A 20,639-nucleotide genomic window follows, 5' to 3' on the forward strand; every position below is an offset into this window, starting at 1 on the left:
TGAGTTCTCCAATTTCAGGTAGTCCTTGCTTTCTCCCTCCTTCCCCTCCCCTTCCCAGCTCTCCCACAGCCCACTGTCTCCGCCTCTTCCTTTCTTCTTCCCATCCCCCCCCCCCCCCCCCCCCCCCCACACCCGTCTGAAGCAAAGATCCTATAGCGAGCAAGATAGATCACTCGACGAAAAACACGTAGTACGGTCATGGGCAGATTCATGGGTAATTTTAGGCCCTATTTCCGTAACCGGTTTCCGTCTCTGCACCAAAGATCCCGTAGCGGAGCAAAGATAACTAGTGCGGAGACGGAAGCCGGTTACGGAAACATCCTCGTAAAAATAAAAGTTCTTTGGTAAAAATCTTCTCCTCATTTTCAGAATTATGATTAATTAACACAAACTGTTCCCCCGCAACGTTGATTACACTGCGAAAGGGATACCCAAAGTCGGGTCAGGGTTACTGAAATGGATGGAAAAAAGGCCCACGTTCCGCTCCGTTGCGTACTACACGTCAGCCCATTGCACTTAGCAGGAGTGGTCTATCTTGCTCCGCTATAGGATCTTTGGTCTGAAGAAGGGCCTCGACCTGAAACGTCACCTATTCCTTCGCTCCATAGATGCTGCCTCACCCGCTGAGTTTCTCCAGCATTTTTGCCTACCTTTCATGTTGAAGGAGTGAGAAGTAGGAATCACGGAGTCTATAGTCTCACATGCCCTAGAGTGAATAAATGTGTATTCTGACAAGGAAACGGCAGGGAAAATGTCTGAGGAAGTTCCGAGGTGCTGACAGAAGGAATTGTCACTCTTTTTGAGATGGTTAGTGGTAGTTTAGAAACGTTTTCCCTCGCCAGGGTTGAGCATTGTAGCAAACAGGAATGCAGCAGAACTGGTTGTGAGCGGGGTGGTTTGGTGCTCTTGGGTTTAATTGCTTCTTTTGTCTTTTTGGCTTGTTGCTTTTTTTAGTATGACTGTAAGGTAATTCGAATATCACTGTACCTTGATTGGTACACATGACAATAAAAGACCTTATGAAACCTAAGGTAGACAAAAATGCTGGAGAAACTCAGCGGGTGCAGCAGCATCTATGGAGCGAAGGAAATAGGTAACGTTTCAGGCCGAAACCCTTCTTCAGACTGAAGTGTCCATTGAAACCTAATTGGATCGGGAGAGGCGTTTATGCATTTGCCTGTGATCCAGGTATTCATATCGCCTGGGGCGGGGAAGTGAAGAGGGAGTGTGTAAGAGGGATCTCCACCCAAAACGTCACCCTTTTCTTCTCTCCAGAGATGCTGCCTGTCCCATCTGCTGAGTTACTCCAGCTTTTTGTGTCTGTCTTCGAGTAATAATGGAGTGTTTTATTACGTGAGCTTCCCCTCTCCCCCCCCTCCTTTCTTCAAACAGAGGACATAGGTTCAAGGTGACCCCAGACCCCTCTTTATTCTCAGCGGCCCCCTCCTCACGCAATACCAGGTCCCTCTTTGCTTCACTGGAATTTAGAAGGATGAGAGGGTATCTTATATAGAAACATAAAATTCTTGAGGGATTGGACAAGCTAGATACAGGAGAAATGCTCCCCATGTTGAGGGAGTCCAGAACCAGGGGCCACACAGTTTAAGAATAAGGGGTCGGCCATTTTGGACTGAGATGAGGAAAAACTTTTCCACCCAGAGAGTTGTGAATCTGTGGAATTTTCTGCCACAGAAGGCAGTGGAGGGCAATACACTGGAAGTTTTCAGGAGAGAGTTAGGTTTAGCTCTTAGGGCTAATGGAATCAAGGGATATGGGGAGAAAGCAGGAACGGGGTGCTGATTGTGGATGATCACCCATGATCATATTGAATGGCGGTGCTGGCTTGGTCTACTCCTTGCGCCTATTTTCTATATTTCTATATTCTCGGCGGCCCCCCCCCATGCTGGGACCCGCTTTGTTCTTGTCGTCCCCACCCCCCACCCAAGTCGTGTCCCTCTTTGTTGTCGGCGGCGGGTCCTTCTCTGACCACCGGCTCTCACGAGCGCCAACACTGCCGTGTCGCTGTGTCGTTGGTTAAAGCGAAAGCAGCGCGTTCTGAGGGAGTGTGTACATGTGTGTGTGTGTCGTCCCACAGATCTGCAGAGCCTGGAGAAGCTGCTGCGAGACGCGGTGATCAGCGGACAGCCCCGCACCCACAGACCATGGAAGAAGATCCTGATACTGGTGGAGGGAATATACAGGTACAGCACCGTGCCTGCTCCCCCCCCCCCCCCCCCCCCCCCCCCCACCTCTCCTCACTCTCCCTCACCTCCCATCCCCTCCTAAATACCTTCTACGTTCAATTCTGGACAGAGTAGATGTGGGCAGGATGCTTCCACTAGTGGGAGAGTCTAGGACCAGAGGGCACAGCCTCAGAATTAAAGGACGTTCCTTTAGGAAGGAGATGAGGAGGGATTTCTTTAGTCGGAGGGTGGTGAATCTGTGGAATGCTTTGCCACAGAAGGCTGCGGAGGCCAAGTCAGTGGATATTTTTAAGGCAGAGATAGATAGATCCTTGATTAGCACGGGTGTCAGGGGTTATGGGGAGAAGGCAGGAGAATGGGGTTGGAGGGAGAGATAGATCAGCCATGAATGAATGGCGGAGTAGACTTGATGGGCTGAATGGCCTAATTCTGCTCCTATCACTTATGACCTTATGACATAATAAGGGTATCGATAATTGTAATTGCATCTATGGTTCAGTTGTATCGGTCCAGGGATCTGTGCGGTTAATGAGAACGTGATGTTCCTCTGTTTTTAGTTTAGTTTATTTATTTAGTCAGTTTTTTAGTTAGTTTAGTTCAGTTTACCGAGTGAATAGCTAGGTTTCAAGCTGGAAAACGTACAGAGAAGATTTACGAGGATGTTGCCAGGACTGGAGGGTGTGAGCTACAGGGAGAGGCTGAGTAGGCTGGGTCTCTATTCCTCGGAGTACAGGAGGATGAGGGGTGATATTATAGAGGTGTATAAAATCATCAGAGGTGATCTTATAGAGGTGTATAAAATCATCAGAGGTGATCTTATAGAGGTGTATAAAATCATCAGAGGTGATCTTATAGAGGTGCATAAAATCATCAGAGGTGATCTTATAGAGGTGTATAAAATCATGAGAGGAATAGATCGGGTAGATGCACAGTCTCTTGCCCAGAGTAGGTGAATCGAGGACCAGAGGACATAGGTTCAAGGGGTGAAGGAGAAAAGGTTTAATAGGATTTTGAGGGTTGGTGGGTGTATGGAACAAGCTGTTAGAGGAGGTAGTTGAGGCAGGGACTATCCCAACATTTATGATACAGTTAGACAGGTACATGGATAGGACAGGTTTGTAGGGATATGGGCCAAACACAGGCAGGTGGGACTAGTGTAGCTGGGACAAGTTGGGCTGAAGGGCCTATTTCCACGCTGCATCACTCTGCGACTCTACGAACAGCTACAGAAAGGCCTCGTGAGGTTTGCTTGAATCCGAGTAGATCTATATGAATATTTAATCGTCTTTGATGAAAAGAGAGCAGGGAGTTGTTGAAATCACCCAGCCCACTTCACAACAATCGCAGAGGTAGTGGATTCAACAAGGTCAGGTCGACCGATTGAAATTGTGAAACAGTTCTGTCTGTTAAGCCTGAGTTCTGAGCTCAGAGCTCTTCATTCAAACCTCACAGTAGTTGAGGCAAGGACTATCCCAACCTTTAGGAAACATTTAGATAGGTACTTGGATAGGACAGGTTTGGAGGGATATGGATCAAATGCGGGCAGGTGGGACCAGTGTATCTGAGACACGTTGGCCGGCATGGGCAAGTTGGGCCGAAGGGCCTGTTTCCACACTATCACTCTGTGACTCTATAATTTGCTTCGGTAAGTTGTAAAATTTTAGTTGCGTGCTAACCGGACATGTATCTGTACACTGTGGACGGCTCGTTTGTAATCGTCTTTGGACAGCAGATGATTACAATCGAGCCGTCCACAGTGTATATGGAGGGTATAATATTTAGTGCAAGATAAAGTTCATTGTAGTCTGATTAGAGATAGTCCGAGGCCCCTCATTGAGATAGATAGTAGCTCAAAACATATACACGATTACCGTCAATAGATAATAGACGCAGGACTAGGCCATTCGGCCCTTCGAGCCAGCACCGCCATTCAATGTGATCATGGCTGATCATCCACAATCAGTACCTCATTCCTGCTTTCTCCCCATATCCCCGGATATCTTTAAGAGCCCTATCAAGCTCTCTCTTGAAAGCATCCAGAGAACCGGCCTCCACCGCCCTCTGAGGCAGAGAATTCCACACTCACAAATCTCTGTGTGAAAAGGTGTTTCCTCCTCTCCGTTCTAAATGCCTTACCCCTTATTCTTAAACTGTGGGCCTGGTTCTGGACTCCCCCAACATCGGGAACATGTTTCCTGCCTGTTGCGTTTTTCCTGCCTCTCCTGCAATAAGATGCCCTCTCATCCTTCTAAATTCCGGAGAATACGCCCAGCCGCTCCATTCTCTCAGCATATCGAGCTGTCCGCAGCATAGTCACAGAGTGATACAGTGTGGAAACAGGCCCTTCGGCCCAACTTGCCCACACCGGCCAACAATGTCCCAGCTACACTAGTCCCTACTTGCCTGCGCTTGGTCCAAACCTGTCCTATCCATGTTCCTGTCCAACTGAGGATAGTCCCAGCCTCAACTACCTCCTCTGGCAGCTTGTTCCATTCTCCCACCACCCTCTGTGTGAAAAAGTTACCCCTAGCTGGATTTGAGGAACCCATGGAACATTCCAGAAACGAGTCTCCATGCGCATCCTTCCGTCACATTGACCCCCACCGTGATTCTTGCCGTTGCAGCATGGAGGGTTCGATGGTGCGTCTGCCAGAGATCGTGGCACTGAAGAAGAAGTACAAGGCCTACCTGTACTTGGACGAGGCGCACAGCATCGGGGCGGTGGGGCCCACAGGCCGGGGCGTGGTGGAGTACTTCGGAGTGGACCCGGTCGATGTGGACGTGCTGATGGGAACCTTCACCAAGAGCTTCGGGGCCACCGGGGGATACATCGCTGGCAAGAAGGTGGGTGCGGAGGTTCAGGTTAACCTGCTCACTCCTCCCCCACTCCCCCCCCCCATTCTCCCCCCCCCTCCACTCCCTCCCCCACTCCCCCCCCCCCTCCACTACCCCCCCCCCCCCCCCCCATTCCCCCCCTCCACTCCCCTGACTATAGACATTAGGTGCAGGAGTAGGCCATTCGGCCATTCGAGCCAGCACCGCCATTCAATGTGATCATGGCGGATCATCCCCAATCAGTACCCCGTTCTTGCCTTCTCCCCATATCCCCTGACCCCGCTATCTTTCAGAGCCCTATCTAGCTCTCTCTTGAAAGTATCCAGAGAACCTGCCTCCACCGCCCTCTGAGGCAGAGAATTCCACAGACTCACCACTCTCTCACCAGAAAAAGTGTTTCCTCATCTCCGTTCTAAATGGCTTACTCCTTATTCTAAAACTGTGGCCCCTGGTTCTGGACGCTCCCAGTTGAGGCTGGGACTAACAATCGCAACGTTTAAGAAACAGGTTAGACAGGTACATGGATAGGACAGGTTTGGAGGGATAAGGACCAAGTACAGGCAGGTAGGAATAGTGTAGCTGGGACATGTTGGTCAGTGTGGGCAAGTTGGGCCGAAGGGCCTGTTTCCACACTGTATCACTATGACTATGACTAATATTTATTTAACCACAGGAATTGATGCTTTCAAGAGAGAGCTAGATAGGGCTCTTAAAAATAACGGAGTCAGGTGATATGGGGAGCAGGCAGGAACGGGATACTGATTGGGGATGATCAGCCATGATCACATTAAATGGCGGTGCTGGCTCGAAGGGCCAAATGGCCTACTCATGCACCTATTGTCTATAGTCCCCACCAGACTGGCCGGGAAGCTAATGGAATTGGGGCTCAACACCTCCCTGTGTGCCTGGGTCCTGGACTTTCTTACCGCCAGGCCCCAGGTAGTCAAGATGGGAGGGAATACATCGAAGTCCCTCACCCTGAGCACAGGATCGCCCCAGGGTTGCGTCCTCAGCCCCCTATTGTACTCCCTGTACACATGACTGTGTGGCTAGTTTCAGCTCCAACTCAATAATTAAGTTTGCTGATGACACTGTGGTGGTGGGCCTGATCTCAGACAACGACGAGAAGGCCTACCGGGAGGAGGTGGCTGGTCTAGCACTCTGGTGCCAGGATAACAGCCTCCTCTTGAACATCAAAAAAACAAAGGAGCTGATCATGGACTTTAGGAGGGCACATCATCCGAGGACGTACACTCCATTGAGGATAAAAGGGGATCCTGTGGATAGGGTGAAGTTTTAAATATCTGGGAGTCCACATCTCCGAGGATATGACATGGGCATCACACGCCTCAGCACTCGTACGTAAGGCAAGGAGCGCCTTTACCACCTCAGGCAATTGAGGAAATTCAGAGTGTCTCCGAGGATCCTCCAGTGCTTCTACGCAGCGGCGGTGGAAAGCATCTTGTCCGGGAACATTACCATCTGGTTTGGGAATTGCTCTGCCAAGGACAAGAAGGCTCTGCAGAGAATAGTGCGTTCGGCCGAACGCACTATGGGAACTTCCCTCGCCCCCCTGCAGGAACTATACATCAGGAGGTGCAACTCCAGAGCCAACAATATCATGAGAGACCCCTTCCACCCCATGCAACGGACTGTTCCAGCTGCTACGGTCAGGCAAACGCCTCCGTTGCCATGCGGTGAGAACGGAGAGGTTGAGAAGGAGTTTCTTCCCAGAGGCCATTCGGACTGTAAATGCCTATCTCACCAGGGACTAACTCTACTGAACGTTTTTCCTTCCATTATTTATTATGTAAAAGAATATGTGTGTTATGACTGCGTTTATAGTTTGTTTGGTTGTTTGTCTTTTTGCACAAAAGTCCGCGAGCATTGCCACTTTCATTTCACTGCACATCTCGTATGTGTATGTGACAAATAAACTTGACTTGACTTGACTTGTAAATACAGCTTTCCCGCTGAGTTACACCAGCACTTTTTCTCTTAAAATTTCCCCAACCATTTTCCCCATACGTTCTTTTGATGGAGAAGTCTAAGATGTCTTCATGGTCAGTAACTCTTTGCATTTTGCAATTTTAGCGCGGAAAATGGTAAAATCATTGGTAAATTAAATGAATTAAATGGCTTTGGAATGGATTCCCGCACAGTAAGGTTGCAGTTTTGCGGACAGAGCCTTCTCCAGGGCAGCTCCCAGGCTCTGGAACTCCCTCCCCCAACTGATCCGCAATTCCGTGTCCCTCACCATCTTCCAGTCCCGCCTCAAGACCCATCTCTTCACCTCTGCCTATCCTTAGCCCCACGTCCCCCTCCCTTTTCATCTGTGCATTAATTGCCTCATATTGTGTTTTGAATTGAATTCTGTCTTTACTTTGTGTACTAGTCATGTCTCTACTATTTATTTCATTCCCCTTCCATGTTTTTCCTCTACCTGCTAAATTTTTGTAAGGTGTCCTTGAGACTCTTGAAAGGCGCCCATAAATAAAATGTATTATTATTATTATTACTTGTAGCGGCCAGCCGAGGGTGCTAACGAGCAATATATGTCTAACCTTGAGCAGCACTGCCTCTCGCAGGAACCTGACGGTATGGCAGGTACCTGAGAAATTAGGATTCAAGGAACATAGAAACATAGAAATTAGGTGCAGGAGTAGGCCATTCGGCCCTTCGAGCCTGCACCGCCATTCAATATGATCATGCAGTAGGAACTGCAGATGCTGGTTTACAAAAGAAGACACAAATTGCTGGAGTAACTCAGTGGGTCAGGCAGCATCAGGTTCCGTCTGATGAAGGGTCTTGACCTGAAACGTCACCTATCCATGTTCTCCAGAGATGCTGCCTGACCCGCTGAGTTACTCCAGCACTCTGTGAAACGTCACCTATCCATGTTCGCCACAGATGCTGCCTGACCCGCTGAGTTACTCCAGCACTCTGTGAAACGTCACCTATCCATGTTCGCCACAGATGCTGCCTGACCCGCTGAGTTACTCCAGCACTTTCTGTTTATTTTTCCTCAGAAATTAGTCTTTTTCTGCCCTCTTGTGATTTCTTCAATATTTCCACATTCACAAGCTACTGCCTCGCGGTGCCAGAGACCTGGGTTCAATCCTGGCCTGTGGTGCTCTCTGTGTGGAGTTTGAACGTTCTCCCCGTGACCACATGGGTTTCCTCCAGGTGCTCCGGTTTCCCTCCACATTCCAAAGGCGTGCAGGTTTGCAGGTTAATTAGTTTAGTTTAGTTTAGAGATACAGCGCGGAAACAGGCCCTTCGGCCCACCGGGTCCGCGCCGACCAGCGATCCCCGCACACTAAAACCATCCTACACACACCAGGGACAATTTTTACATTTACCAAACCAATTAACCTATAAACCTGCACATATTTGGAGTGTTGGAGGAAACTGAAGATCTCAGAGAAAGCCCAGGCAGGTCACGGGGAGAACGTACAAACTCCGTACAGACAGCACCCGTAGTCAGGATCGAACCCGGGTCTCCGGCGCTGCATTCGCTGTAAGACAGCAAATCTACCTCTGCGACACCGAGACCGCCCTTAATTGGGCTCTATAAATTGTCAAATTGTCCCTTGTGTATAAGATACAACCAGTGTACGGGTGATTGCTGGTCGGCACAGACTCGATGGGTCGGACGACCTCCTATTTTCAAGCTGTATCTCTAAAACTAAAACTAAAACACTGGACCCTAACCACCACATCCTGTCAACTAATGAAACCACTTCAGTCCCATCGCGTCTGAACATGTTTCTGTTAGCTCCCCTGTTAGCTATTTCCTGAAAAACATTTAGTCTGGGGTTATGGGGAAAAGGCAGGATCATGAGGTTAGGAGGGAGAGATAGATCAGCCATGATTAATGACTGAGTGGTCTTCCTGGGCCGAATGGCCTCATTCTGCTCCTAATGAACCAAAGGAACAGCTGCCCAATATAAAATCACAATAACAGGCCAATTTGAAGTTGAAACCCTGTTATTCAGGCATCATTTCTGATAAACCTCCTCTGCACTGTCCCCAAAACAAGCACATCCTGTGAATCTGTGGGATTCTTTGCCACAGACGGCCTTAGAGGCCAAGTGGATGGACATTTTTAAGGCCGAGATTGACATAAAAACAGTTTTTATCCACGAGTAGTTGCTCTACACAACAGCCAAAAATCTGTAGCCTCCCTTTGATCTGGTATTTTGTTGGTTCACATGCTTGGTCAATGGTGTTTTATCATTAATGTTTTATCATTATTAATGTTTAGTGTTTTCTGAGTCATTCGTAACTGTCACTGTAAGTCATGTTGTTACTTGTGGGCGGAGCACCAAGGCAAATTCCTTGTATGTGAATACTTGGTCAATAAACTTACTTACTGATTCTGGATGAGTTTGGGTGTTAAAGGTTATGGGGAGAAAGCAGGAGAATGGGGCTGAGAAGGAAAGACAGATCAGGCCATGATTGAACGGTGATTGGGCCGAATGTTCTAATACTGCTCCTCCTGAGACTTATGAAGTTGTGACCTTGTCTCTTGCAGGAGCTTGTGGATTACCTACGAGGCTACTCGCACAGTGCTGTCTACTCCGCTTCCATGCCTCCACCAATAGCAGAACAAATTATCAGATCACTAAAATGTATCATGGGCCTTGACGGGTCAACTATCGGTGAGAATCAAACTGAATGAATCTGACTTTAAGGTTTAACGAAGCACAGGCTGGCTGGGCTGAGGACCTGTTTTTAGTTTAGTTTCGAGATACAACACGGAAACAGGCCCTTTGGCCCACCGGGTCCGCGCCGACCAGCGATCCCCGCACATTAATACTACCCTACCCACACTAAGGACAATTTTTACATTTATACCAAGCCAATTAACCTACAGACTGCACGTTTTTGGAGTGCGGGAGGATACCGAACTCCTCGGAGAAAACCCACGCAGGTCACGGGGAGAACGTACAAACTCTGTACAGGCGGCACCCGTAGTCGGGATCGAACCCGGGTCTCCGGCGCTGCATTCGCTGTAAGGCAGCGACTCTACTGCTGTGCCATTGTGACCACCCTGTTACTATGCAGTATCTGCAAAGTAAACTAAACTGAACCAGGGTGGCATAGTGGCATGGGACAAGTTGGGCCAAAGAGCCTGTTTCCACTCTGTATCACTCTTAAGTCGGAGTAAGTCAGTGGGTCAGTTTTGGGATGTTCTGTCGAGGGGGCCAGAATTAGACGCAGACTGAATACAGGGGTATTTCCAACACGGAGAATTTTAGGTAGGGAGGGGGGAGGGTGATGGGGGTGAAGAACAAGGAGGACTGGGTGTGGGGATACTTTGTCAGCCCACTTTATGTGGCCACTATTTGCATACCTTGGAGAGGCAAAACAAAGAATATCACTTGTCACATGTGACAATAAAGTATTCATTCATTCATTCATTCATTCACTCATTCATTCACTCACTCACTCACTCATTCATTCATTCATTCATTCATTCATTCATTCACTCACTCATTCACTCATTCATTCACACATTCACTCATTCATTCACACATTCACTCACTCATTCATTCACACATTCACTCACTCATTCATTCACTCATTCATTCACTCATTCATTCACACATTCACTCACTCATTCATTCACACATTCACTCATTCATTCACACATTCACTCACTCATTCATTCACACATTCACTCATTCATTCACACATTCACTCACTCATTCATTCACACATTCACTCATTCATTCATTCACTTATTCACTTACTCATTCACACATTCATTCACACATTTATACCACTCTGCTCTCTCCCCCACAGGTATCGAGCGGGTGAGGCAACTGGGCATCAACACACGCTACTTCAGGCAGCGGCTCCGGGACTTGGGATTCATCACCTACGGCAACGACGACTCTCCCGTGGTGCCCCTGCTCCTCTACATGCCGGGAAAAGTCGGGTACGAACCTCCCTCCCGTCATTCGCTAACGCCCAGAGTATTTTTTAGCTTCCACCATTTTAGTGACGGTTTAGTTTACACTCGAAAGAAATTGCAGCGAATTGTGAACGCAGCCCAGACCATCGCACAAACCAACCTCCCTTCCATTGACTCCATTTATACCTCACGCTGCCTCGGCAAGGCCAGCAGTACAATCAAGGACGAGTCGCACCCTGCCCACTCCCTCTTCTCCCATTGGTAAACGAACACCTCCAGATTCAGAGACAGTTTCTACCCAGCTGTTATCAGGCAACTGAATCATCCTACCACAACCAGAGAGCAGAGCTGAACCACTATCCACCTCATTGGTGATCCTCGGAGTTTCCATGTTTGGACTATACTGGCTTTACCTTGCACTAACCATTATTCCCTTATCATGTATCTATACACTGTGAATGACTCGATTGTAATCATGTATTGTCTTTCCGCTGGCTGGTTAGCGCGCAACAAAAGCTTTTCTCTGTACCTCGGTACACGTGACAGTAAACTAAACTGAAACTGAACTGAAAAAAAACCTGATCTATGTGATTTCCAATTGTTGCTGTGTTGTTGTTGCTCTTGCTATTGTTGCTGTTGCTATTGCTATTGCTGCTGCTGTTGCTATTGCTGCTATTTTTGCTGTTGCTATTGCTGTTGCTGCTGTCAGCAGTTTACCTCGGGGCTGCGGTGTAACGGACGATTCTTCTTTCAGTGCGTTTGCCAGAAGGATGCTACAGAAGAACATTGGGGTAGTGGTGGTGGGATTCCCCGCCACGCCCATTGTTGAGTCCCGCGCTCGCTTCTGTCTCTCCGCCGCCCACACCCGCCAGATGCTTGACACGGTCAGTCTCTCGCGCTCGACAACGTGCAACATACTAACACACGTTAACATACGTTAGCAAAGGCAGCACGGTGGCACAGCAGTAATGTTGCTGCTTTACAGCGCTTGCAGCACCAGAGAGCCGGGTTCGATCCCGACTACGGGTGCTGTCTGAATGGAGTTTGTACATTCTCCCCGTGACCAAAGATGTGCAGGTTTGTAGGTTATTGGCTTGGGTTTGTATAATTGGTATAAGTATAAATTGTCCCTGGTGTGCGTAGGATAGTGATTGTGTGCGGGGATCGCTGGTCAGTACGGACTCGGTGGGACGAAGGGCCTGTTTCTGCGCTGTAAACTAAAAAATAAAATAACCGAGTTGCAAGTTGGATCGGTAGTAAGGAAGGCATTTATTTCAGGAGAGCTAGTATACAAAAACAGGCACATCATGCTGAGGCTCTAGAAGGCGCTGGTCAGGCTGCATTTGGAATATTGTGAGCAATTCTGGGCACCATATCTGAGGATGGATTTGCTGCCCCTGGAGAGGGTCCAGAGGAGGTTTACAAGAATGATTCTAGGAATGATCAGGTTAACCTATGATGAGCGTTTGTCGGCGCTGGGCCTGTACTCGCTGGAGTTTAGAAGGATGAGCGGGGGCCGCATTGAAACATACAGAATAGTGAAAAGGCTTGGATAGAGTGGATGTGGAGAGGATGTTTCCACTAGTGGGAGAGTCGAGGACCAGAGGTCATAGCCTCAGAATTAAAAGGACGTTCCTTTAGGAAGGAAGATGAGGTGGAATCTCTTTCTTCATACAGGCCACCAAACAGCAGTAGGGAGGTTGGGGATAGCATCAAGCAGGAAATTAGGGATGCGTGTAGCAAAGGTACAGCGGTTATCATGGTCGACTTTAATCTACATATAGATTGGGCCAACCAAATTGGTAACAGCACTGAGGAGGAGGATTTCCTGGAATGTATACGGGATGGTTTTTTAAACCAATATGTAGAAGAACCGACTAGAGGGCAGGCCATCCTAGACTGGGTATTGTATAATGAGGAAGCTTTAGTTAGCGATCTTGTTGTACAAAGCCCCTTGGGCAACAGTGGCCATAACATGGTGGAATTCTGCATTAGGATGGAGAGTGACACGGATAATTCAGAGACGAGGGTCCTGAAATTAAAGAAAGGAAACTTTGAAGGCAGTTGGCTGGGATAGACTGACAAATTATACTTGAAGGGTGATGGAGATGCAATGGCAAAGGTTTAAAGACCGCATGGATGAATTCCAAAAATTGTTCATCCCTGTCTGGCGAAAAAATAAAACGGGGAAGGCGGCTCAACCGGGGCTGACGAGGGAAATCAAGGAAAGTGTTAAATCCAAGGAAGAGGCAAATAAATTGGCCAGAGGAAGCAGCAAACTGGACGACTGGGAGAAATTTAGAACTCAACAGAGAAGGACAAAGGGGTTAATTACAAGGGGAGGAAAGCATGAAAGAAAGCTTGTGGGGAATATAAATACTGACTGTAAAAGCTTCTTTAGATATGTAAAAAGGAAAAGATTAGTGAAGACAAATGTAGGTCCCTTACAGTCAGACAGGTGAATTTATAATGGGAAACAATGAAATGGCAGAACAGTTAAACGAGTACTTTGGTTCTGTCTTCACGAAGGAAGACACAAACAATCTCCCAGGAATACTAGGGGACCGAGGATCTTGTTGGAGGGAGGAACTGAAGGGAATCCAATAGACAATAGGTGCAGGAGTAGGCCATTCGGCTCTTCGATCCGGCACCGCCATTCAATGTGATCATGGCTGATCATCCCCAATCAGTACCCTGTTCCTGCCTTTTCCCCATATCCCCTGACTCCGCTATCTTTAAGAGCCCTATCCAGCTCTCTCTTGAAAGCATCCAGCGAACCTGCCTCCACCGCCCTCTGAGGCAGAGAATTCCACAGACTCACAACTCTCTGTGAGAAAAAGTGTTTCCTCCGTTCTAAATGGCTTACCCCTTATTCTTAAACTGTGGCCCCTGGTTCTGGACTCCCCCAACATCGGGAACATGTTTCCTGCCACCAGCGTGTCAAAACCCTTAACAATCTTATATATTTCAATAAGATACCCTCTCATCCTTTGAAACACCAGAGTGTACAAGCCCAGCTGCTTCATTCTCTCAGCATATGACAGTCCCGCCATCCCTGGAATTAACCTTGTGAACCTACGCTGCACTCCCTCAATAGCAAGAATGGCCTTCCTCAAATTAGGGGACCAGAACTGCACACAATACTCCAGGTGTGGTCTCACTAGGGCTCTGTACAACTGCAGAAGGACCTCTTTGCTCCTGTACTCGATTCCTCTTGTTATAAAGGCCAACATGCCATTCGCTTTCTTCACTGCCTGCTGTACCTGCATGCTTACTTTCATAGACTGATGAATCCACATTAGTCAGGGAATGGTGTTAGGTAAACTGTTGGGGCTGAAGGCAGATAAATCCCCAGGGCCTGATGGTCTGCATCCCAGAGTACTCAAGGAGGTGTCCCTAGAAATTGTGGATGCATTGGTGATCATTTTCCAATGTTCTCTCAACACTGGATCAGTTCCTGTGGACTGGAGGGTAGCCAATGTAACTTCACTTTTTAAGAAAGGAGGGAGAGAGAAAACAGGGAATTATAGACCAGTTAGCCTTACATCGGAAGTGGGGAAGATGCTGGAGTTGATTATTAAAGATGTAATAGCAGCGCATTTGGAAATCAGTGACAGGATCGGTCAAAGTCAGCATGGATTTATGAAGGGGAAATCATGCTTGACTAATCTTCTGGAATTTTTTGAAGATGTAACAAGTAGAATGGATAAGGGCGAGCCAGTGGATGTGATGTATCTGGACTTTCAAAAAGCCTTTGACAAGGTCCCACACTAGAGATTAGTGTGCAAAATTAGAGCACATGGTATTGGGGTAGGGTATTAACATGGAGAACTGGTTGGCAGACAGGAAGCAACGAGTAGGAATTAACGGGTACTTTTCAGAATGCCAGGCAGTGACTAGTGGGGTGCCGCAAGGCTCGGTGCTGGGACCCCAGTTATTTATAATATATATTAACGATTTAGACAAGGGAATTAAATGCAACATCTCCAAGTTTGCGGATGACACAAGGCAGTGTGAGCTGCGATGAGGATGCTATGAGGCTGCAGGGTGACTTGGATAGGTTGGGTGAGTGGGCAGAAACATGGCAGATGCAGTATAATGTGGAGAAATGGGAAGTTATCCACTTTGGTGGCAAGAACAGGAAGGCAAATTATTATCTGAATGGTGTCAGATTAGGAAAAGGGGAGGTGCAACGAGACCTAGGTGTGCTTGTACATCAGTTACTGAAAGTAAGCATGCAGGTACAGCAGGCAGTGAAGAAAGCTAATGGCATGTTGGCCTTCATTGCAAGAGGATTTGAGTTTAAGAGCAAAGAGGTCCTACTGCAGTTATACAGGGCCCTGGTGAGACCGCACCTGGAGTATTGTGTGCAATTTTGGTCTCCTAATTTGAGGAAGGACATTATTGCTATTGAGGGAATGCAGCGTAGGTTCACCAAATTAATTCCTGGGATGGCGGGACTGACATATGATGAAAGAATGGGTCGACTGGGCTTGTATTCACTGGAATTTAGAAGGATGAGATGGAAATCTTATAGAAACATATAAAATTCTTAAGTGATTGGACAGGTTAGATACAGGAAAAATGTTCCCGATGTTGGTGGTGTCCAGAACCAGGGGTCACAGTTTAAGAGTGAGTGATAGGTCATTTAGGACTGAGATGAGAAAAAAACGTTTTCACCCACATAGTTGTGAATCTGTGGAAATCTCTGCCACAGAAGGCAGTGAAGGCCAATTCATTGGATGTTTTCAAGAAGAGGTTAGATTTAGCTCTTAGGGCTAAAGGAATCAAGAGATATGGGGAAAAAAAGCAGGAATGAGGTACTGAATTTAGATGATCAGCCATGAACTTAGTGCCTGGATTGACACCTGGAAGTATGATGTTGTGGCGATCAGTGAAACATGGTTGCAGGAGGGCTGTGATAGGAAACTAAATATTCCAGGATTTCGTTGCTTCAGGTGTGATAGAATTGGAGGGGCATGAGGTGGAGGTGTTGCATTGCTTATCAGGGAAGATATTACAGCAGTGCTTTGGCAGGATAGATTAGAGGGCTCGTCTAGGGAGGCTATTTGGGTGGAACTGAGAAATGGGAAAGGGGTAGCAACACTTATAGGGGTGTATTATAGACCTCCAAATGGGGAGCGAGAATTGGAAGAGCAAATATGTAAGGAGATTGCAGATATTAGTAGTAAGCACAAGGTAGTGATTGTGGGAGATTTCAATTTTCCACACATAGACTGGGAAACACATTCTGTAAATGGGCTGGATGTGTTGGAGTTTGTAAAATGTGTGCAGGATAGTTTTTTGCAGCAATACATAGAAGTACCTACTAGAGAAGGGGCGGTGCTGGACCTCCTGTTAGGAAATGAGACGGGTCAGGTGGCGGAGGTATGCGTTGGGGAACAGTTCGGGACCAGTGATCACAATACCATTAGTTTCAATATAATTATGGAGAGGGTCAGAACTGGACCTAGGATTGAGATTTTTGATTGGAGAAAGGCTAACTTTGAGGAGATGTGAAATGATTTAAAAGGAGTAAATTGGGACAGTTTGTTTTATGGGAAAGATGTGGAAGAGAAATGGAGGACATTTAAAGGTGAAATTTTAAGAGTACAGAATCTTTATGTCCCTGTTCGGTTGAAAGGAAATAGTAAAAATTGGAAAGAGGCATGGTTTTCAAGGGAAATTGGACACGGTTCGGAAAAAGAGAGAGATCTACAATAATTATAGGCAGCATGGAATAAATGAGGTGCTTGAGGAGTATAAAGAATGTAAAAAGAATCTTAAGAAATAAATTAGAAAAGCTAAAAGAAGATATGAGGTTGCTTTGGCAAGTAAGGTGAAAGTAAATCCAAAGGGTTTCTACAGCTATATTAATAGCAAAAGGATAACGAGGGATAAAATTGGTCCATTAGAGAGTCAGAGTGGACAGCTATCTGCAGAGCCAAAAGAGATGGGGGAGATATTGAACAATTTATTTTCTTCGGTATTCACCAAGGAGAAGGATATTGAATTATGTGAGGTAAGGGAAACAAGTAGAGTAGCTATGGAAACTATGAGATTCAAAGAAGAGGAAGTACTGACAATTTTGAGAAATATAAAAGTGGATAAGTCTCCAGGTCCGGACAGGATATTCCCTAGGACATTGAGGGAAGTTAGTGTAGAAATAGCAGGGGCTATGACAGAAATATTTCAAATGTCATTAGAAACGGGAATAGTACCGGAGGATTGGCGTACTGCGCATGTTGTTCCATTGTTTAAAAAGGGGTCTAAGAGTAAACCTAGCAATTATAGACCTGTTAGTTTGACTGTCAGTGGTGGGCAAATTAATGGAAAGGATACTTAGAGATAATATATATAAGCATCTGGATAAACAGGGTCTGATTAGGAACAGTCAACATGGATTTGTGCCTGGAAGGTCATGTTTGACTAATCTTCTTGAATTTTTTGAAGAGGTTACTCGGGAAATTGATGAGGGTAAAGCAGTGGATGTTGTATATATGGACTTCAGTAAGGCCTTTGACAAGGTTCCTCACGGAAGGTTGGTTAAGAAGGTTCAATGGTTGGGTATTAATGGTGGAGTAGCAAGATGAATTCAACAGTGGCTGAATGGGAGATGCCAGAGAGTAATGGTGGATGGTTGTTTGTCAGGTTGGAGGCCAGTGACTAGTGGGGTGCCACAGGGATCTGTGTTGGGTCCACTGTTGTATGTCATGTACATCAATGATCTGGATGATGGTGTGGTAAATTGGATTAATAAGTATGCAGATGATACTAAGATAGGTGGGGTTGTGGATAATGAAGTAGATTTTCAAAGTCTACAGAGAGATTTATGCCAGTTGGAAGAGTGGGCTGAAAGATGGCAGATGGAGTTTAATGCTGATAAGTGTGAGGTGCTACATCTTGGCAGGACAAATCAAAATAGGACGTACATGGTAAATAGTAGGGAATTGAAGAATGCAGGTGAACAGAGGGATCTGGGAATAACTGTGCACAGTTCCCTGAAAGTGGAATCTCATGTAGATAGGGTGGTAAAGAAAGCTTTTGGTGTGCTGGCCTTTATAAATCAGAGCATTGAGTATAGAAATTGGGATGTAATGTTAAAATCGTACAAGGCATTGGTGAGGCCAATTCTGGCGTATAGTGTGCAATTTTGGTCGCCTAATTATAGGAAGGATGTCAACAAAATAGAGAGAGTACAGAGGAGATTTACTAGAATGTTGCCTGGGTTGAACAAGTTAGGGCTTTATTCTTTGGAGCGCAGAAGGTTAAGGGGGGACTTGATAGAGGTCTTTAAAATGATGAGAGGGATAGACAGAGTTGACGTGGATAAGCTTTTCCCACTGAGAGTAGGGAAGATTCAAACAAGGGGACATGACTTGAGAATTAAGGGACTGAAGTTTAGGGGTAACATGAGGGGGAACTTCTTTACTCAGAGAGTGGTGGCTGTGTGGAATGAGCTTCCAGTGAAGGTGGTGGAGGCAGGCTCGTTTTTATCATTTAAAAATAAATTGGATAGTTATATGGACGGGAAAGGAATGGAGGGTTATGGTCTGAGCGCAGGTATATGGGACTAGGGGAGAATACGTGTTCGGCACGGACTAGAAGGGTCGAGATTGCCTGTTTCCGTGCTGTAATTGTTATATGGTTATATGATCATATTGAATGGTGGTGCTGGCTCGAAGGGCCAAATGGCCTACTCCTGCACCTATATTTCTATGTTTCTAGTCAGAGGGTGGTGAATCTGTGGAATTTATTGCTACAGATGACTGTGGAGGCCAAGTCAATGGATATATTTATGGCAGAGATAGATTCTTGATTAGTATGGATGTCTGGCGTTATGAAGGCAGGAGAACGGGGTTTGAGAGGGAGAGATAGACCAGCCATGATCGAATGGCGGAGTAGACTTGATGGGCCGAATGACCTTGAACTTATGAACGTGTGATCCATTGTAGGTGTTGGATGTCCTCGATGAAATGGGCGACTACCTGAGGTTCAAGTACTCCAGGCGGGCCCCTTCCGTTCAGCCCGAACTCTACGACGAATCCAACTTTGAGCTGGAAGACTAGAGCTCCCTCCGACCCGTGAAATGTGGGACGAGAAGGGGCGACGGCCGAGGGAGATGGCGGCGGCGGCGGCGGCACGAGACTCCTCTTCGACGAGCACGGATCAGGGGGGCAGAGCGAGAAGGGTGGGCGGACATCCCCAAACCCACCGGGAGGACACAGTAGACCTTTGGCCAACGCGCCACCAACACCCATCCTCTGGTACAGTGTGGTGGGGTGGGGTGGGGTGGGATAGGGAAGGGGAAGACTCTGAAAACCTCGTTTGACCTGCTGCTCATGTTCTTTCTGCAGATGTTCTTCGTTCAATCACCATTTTTTGCCTTTTCGGAGTCTTTTTTTAATCAAAAAAAAAGAAAAGATATGAAAAAAAACGCAGTTATTGTTACTCCGAGCAGGCATTTGAAATGTATATTTATCTTTATCAGTGATTACTACAATAAATAATAATTCATGAATTAGCCAAAACGTTAAACTCAGGCATGTTTAGGTGGGGTTGGTGTTGTATATTCAATCACATGCACTTGGACTCTCAGGGTTCAGTCCGTAGAATGGGAGGGAAATAGATGTTTTAGATGTTGCCAAAGATGGATTATCTAATCATTTTGTTGAAATGTTGAAAGAGATTGAAAGAGAAAAAAATATATATGTAAATACACAGAAATTATAAGTTTTGTAAACTTTTTTCCTGGGGGGGGCTCCTTTTGAGTCTCGTTTAAACAAAAAAAGAAATTGTGTGTTTCGACGTTCGGCAACACATTTTGGAAAGTTGGTGACCCAACAGTGCGGGTTCATGTGGTTTTTGAAAAAAAAAGTGAAATTCTTTCTGCGAAGAGGATTGTGATATTTGCAATGAAAAAAAAATGTTTTAAGGGGAACACAAAGAAGGGTTGATTGTTGTCCACTCGTGGTTATGGCATTTTAATTTAATGTTAATGGTCTTTTGTTGTCATGTTTTTGTATCATCATTGTCTTGGTTCGTGCCTGCTACATTCCCAGTGCCTTCCTAGCCCCCCCCCCCCCCTCCCCTCCCATCACAAGCTCACGTTAAGGGAGTGGAATTAGGCCATTCGGCCCATCGAGTCCACTCCGCCATTCAATCATGGCTGATCTCTGCCTCCTAATCCCATTTTCCTGCCTTCTCCCCATAACCCTTGACACCCATTCTAATCAAGAATTTGTCTATCTCTGCCTTAAAAATATCCACTGACTTGGCCTCCACAGCTCCCTGTGGCAATGAGTTCCACAGATTCACTACCCTCTGACTAAAGAAGTTCCTCCTCACCTCTTTTTTAAAAGAGCGCCCATTAATACTGAGGCTACGGCCTCTGGTCCTAGACTCTCCCACCAGCGGAAACATCCTCTGTAGCCCAGACCACAGCGATCCTCTGTATCTACCCGCAAACTCGTTTAGAGTCAGGCCTTGCCGGGCAAACTACACCGCCCCCCCCCCCCACCCCCGGATTCTCAGGGAAACAAATTAAGTTGGCGCTTATGGTCCGAGCAGAGGCTCACCCACAGCACGAGGGCGATCATTGTTCCTCACTGATCGCCAGGTACACCCAGAACGTGAGCATGGCCAGACGACACACACGCACGCACGCACACACACAC

The 20,639-nt window shown here is 46.8% G+C and overlaps 1 protein-coding gene across 1 annotated transcript in view; it reads left to right on the forward strand.

The window, feature by feature from the left end:
* Nucleotides 1–19,848, forward strand: part of sptlc3 (serine palmitoyltransferase long chain base subunit 3) — a 59,884-nt gene extending 40,036 nt beyond the window's left edge. The window contains exons 7-12 of the mRNA XM_033026422.1: nucleotides 2,096–2,201; nucleotides 4,829–5,048; nucleotides 9,577–9,703; nucleotides 10,851–10,986; nucleotides 11,717–11,846; nucleotides 18,918–19,848. Coding sequence (XP_032882313.1) covers nucleotides 2,096–2,201; nucleotides 4,829–5,048; nucleotides 9,577–9,703; nucleotides 10,851–10,986; nucleotides 11,717–11,846; nucleotides 18,918–19,031 — 833 coding nt within the window. The 3' untranslated portion in view covers nucleotides 19,032–19,848. The remainder of the gene's footprint in view (nucleotides 1–2,095; nucleotides 2,202–4,828; nucleotides 5,049–9,576; nucleotides 9,704–10,850; nucleotides 10,987–11,716; nucleotides 11,847–18,917) is intronic.
* The last annotated feature ends 791 nt before the right edge of the window (nucleotides 19,849–20,639 follow it).

This window comes from Amblyraja radiata, chromosome 8, assembly GCF_010909765.2.
Source record: "Amblyraja radiata isolate CabotCenter1 chromosome 8, sAmbRad1.1.pri, whole genome shotgun sequence".
Lineage (NCBI taxonomy): Eukaryota > Metazoa > Chordata > Chondrichthyes > Rajiformes > Rajidae > Amblyraja > Amblyraja radiata.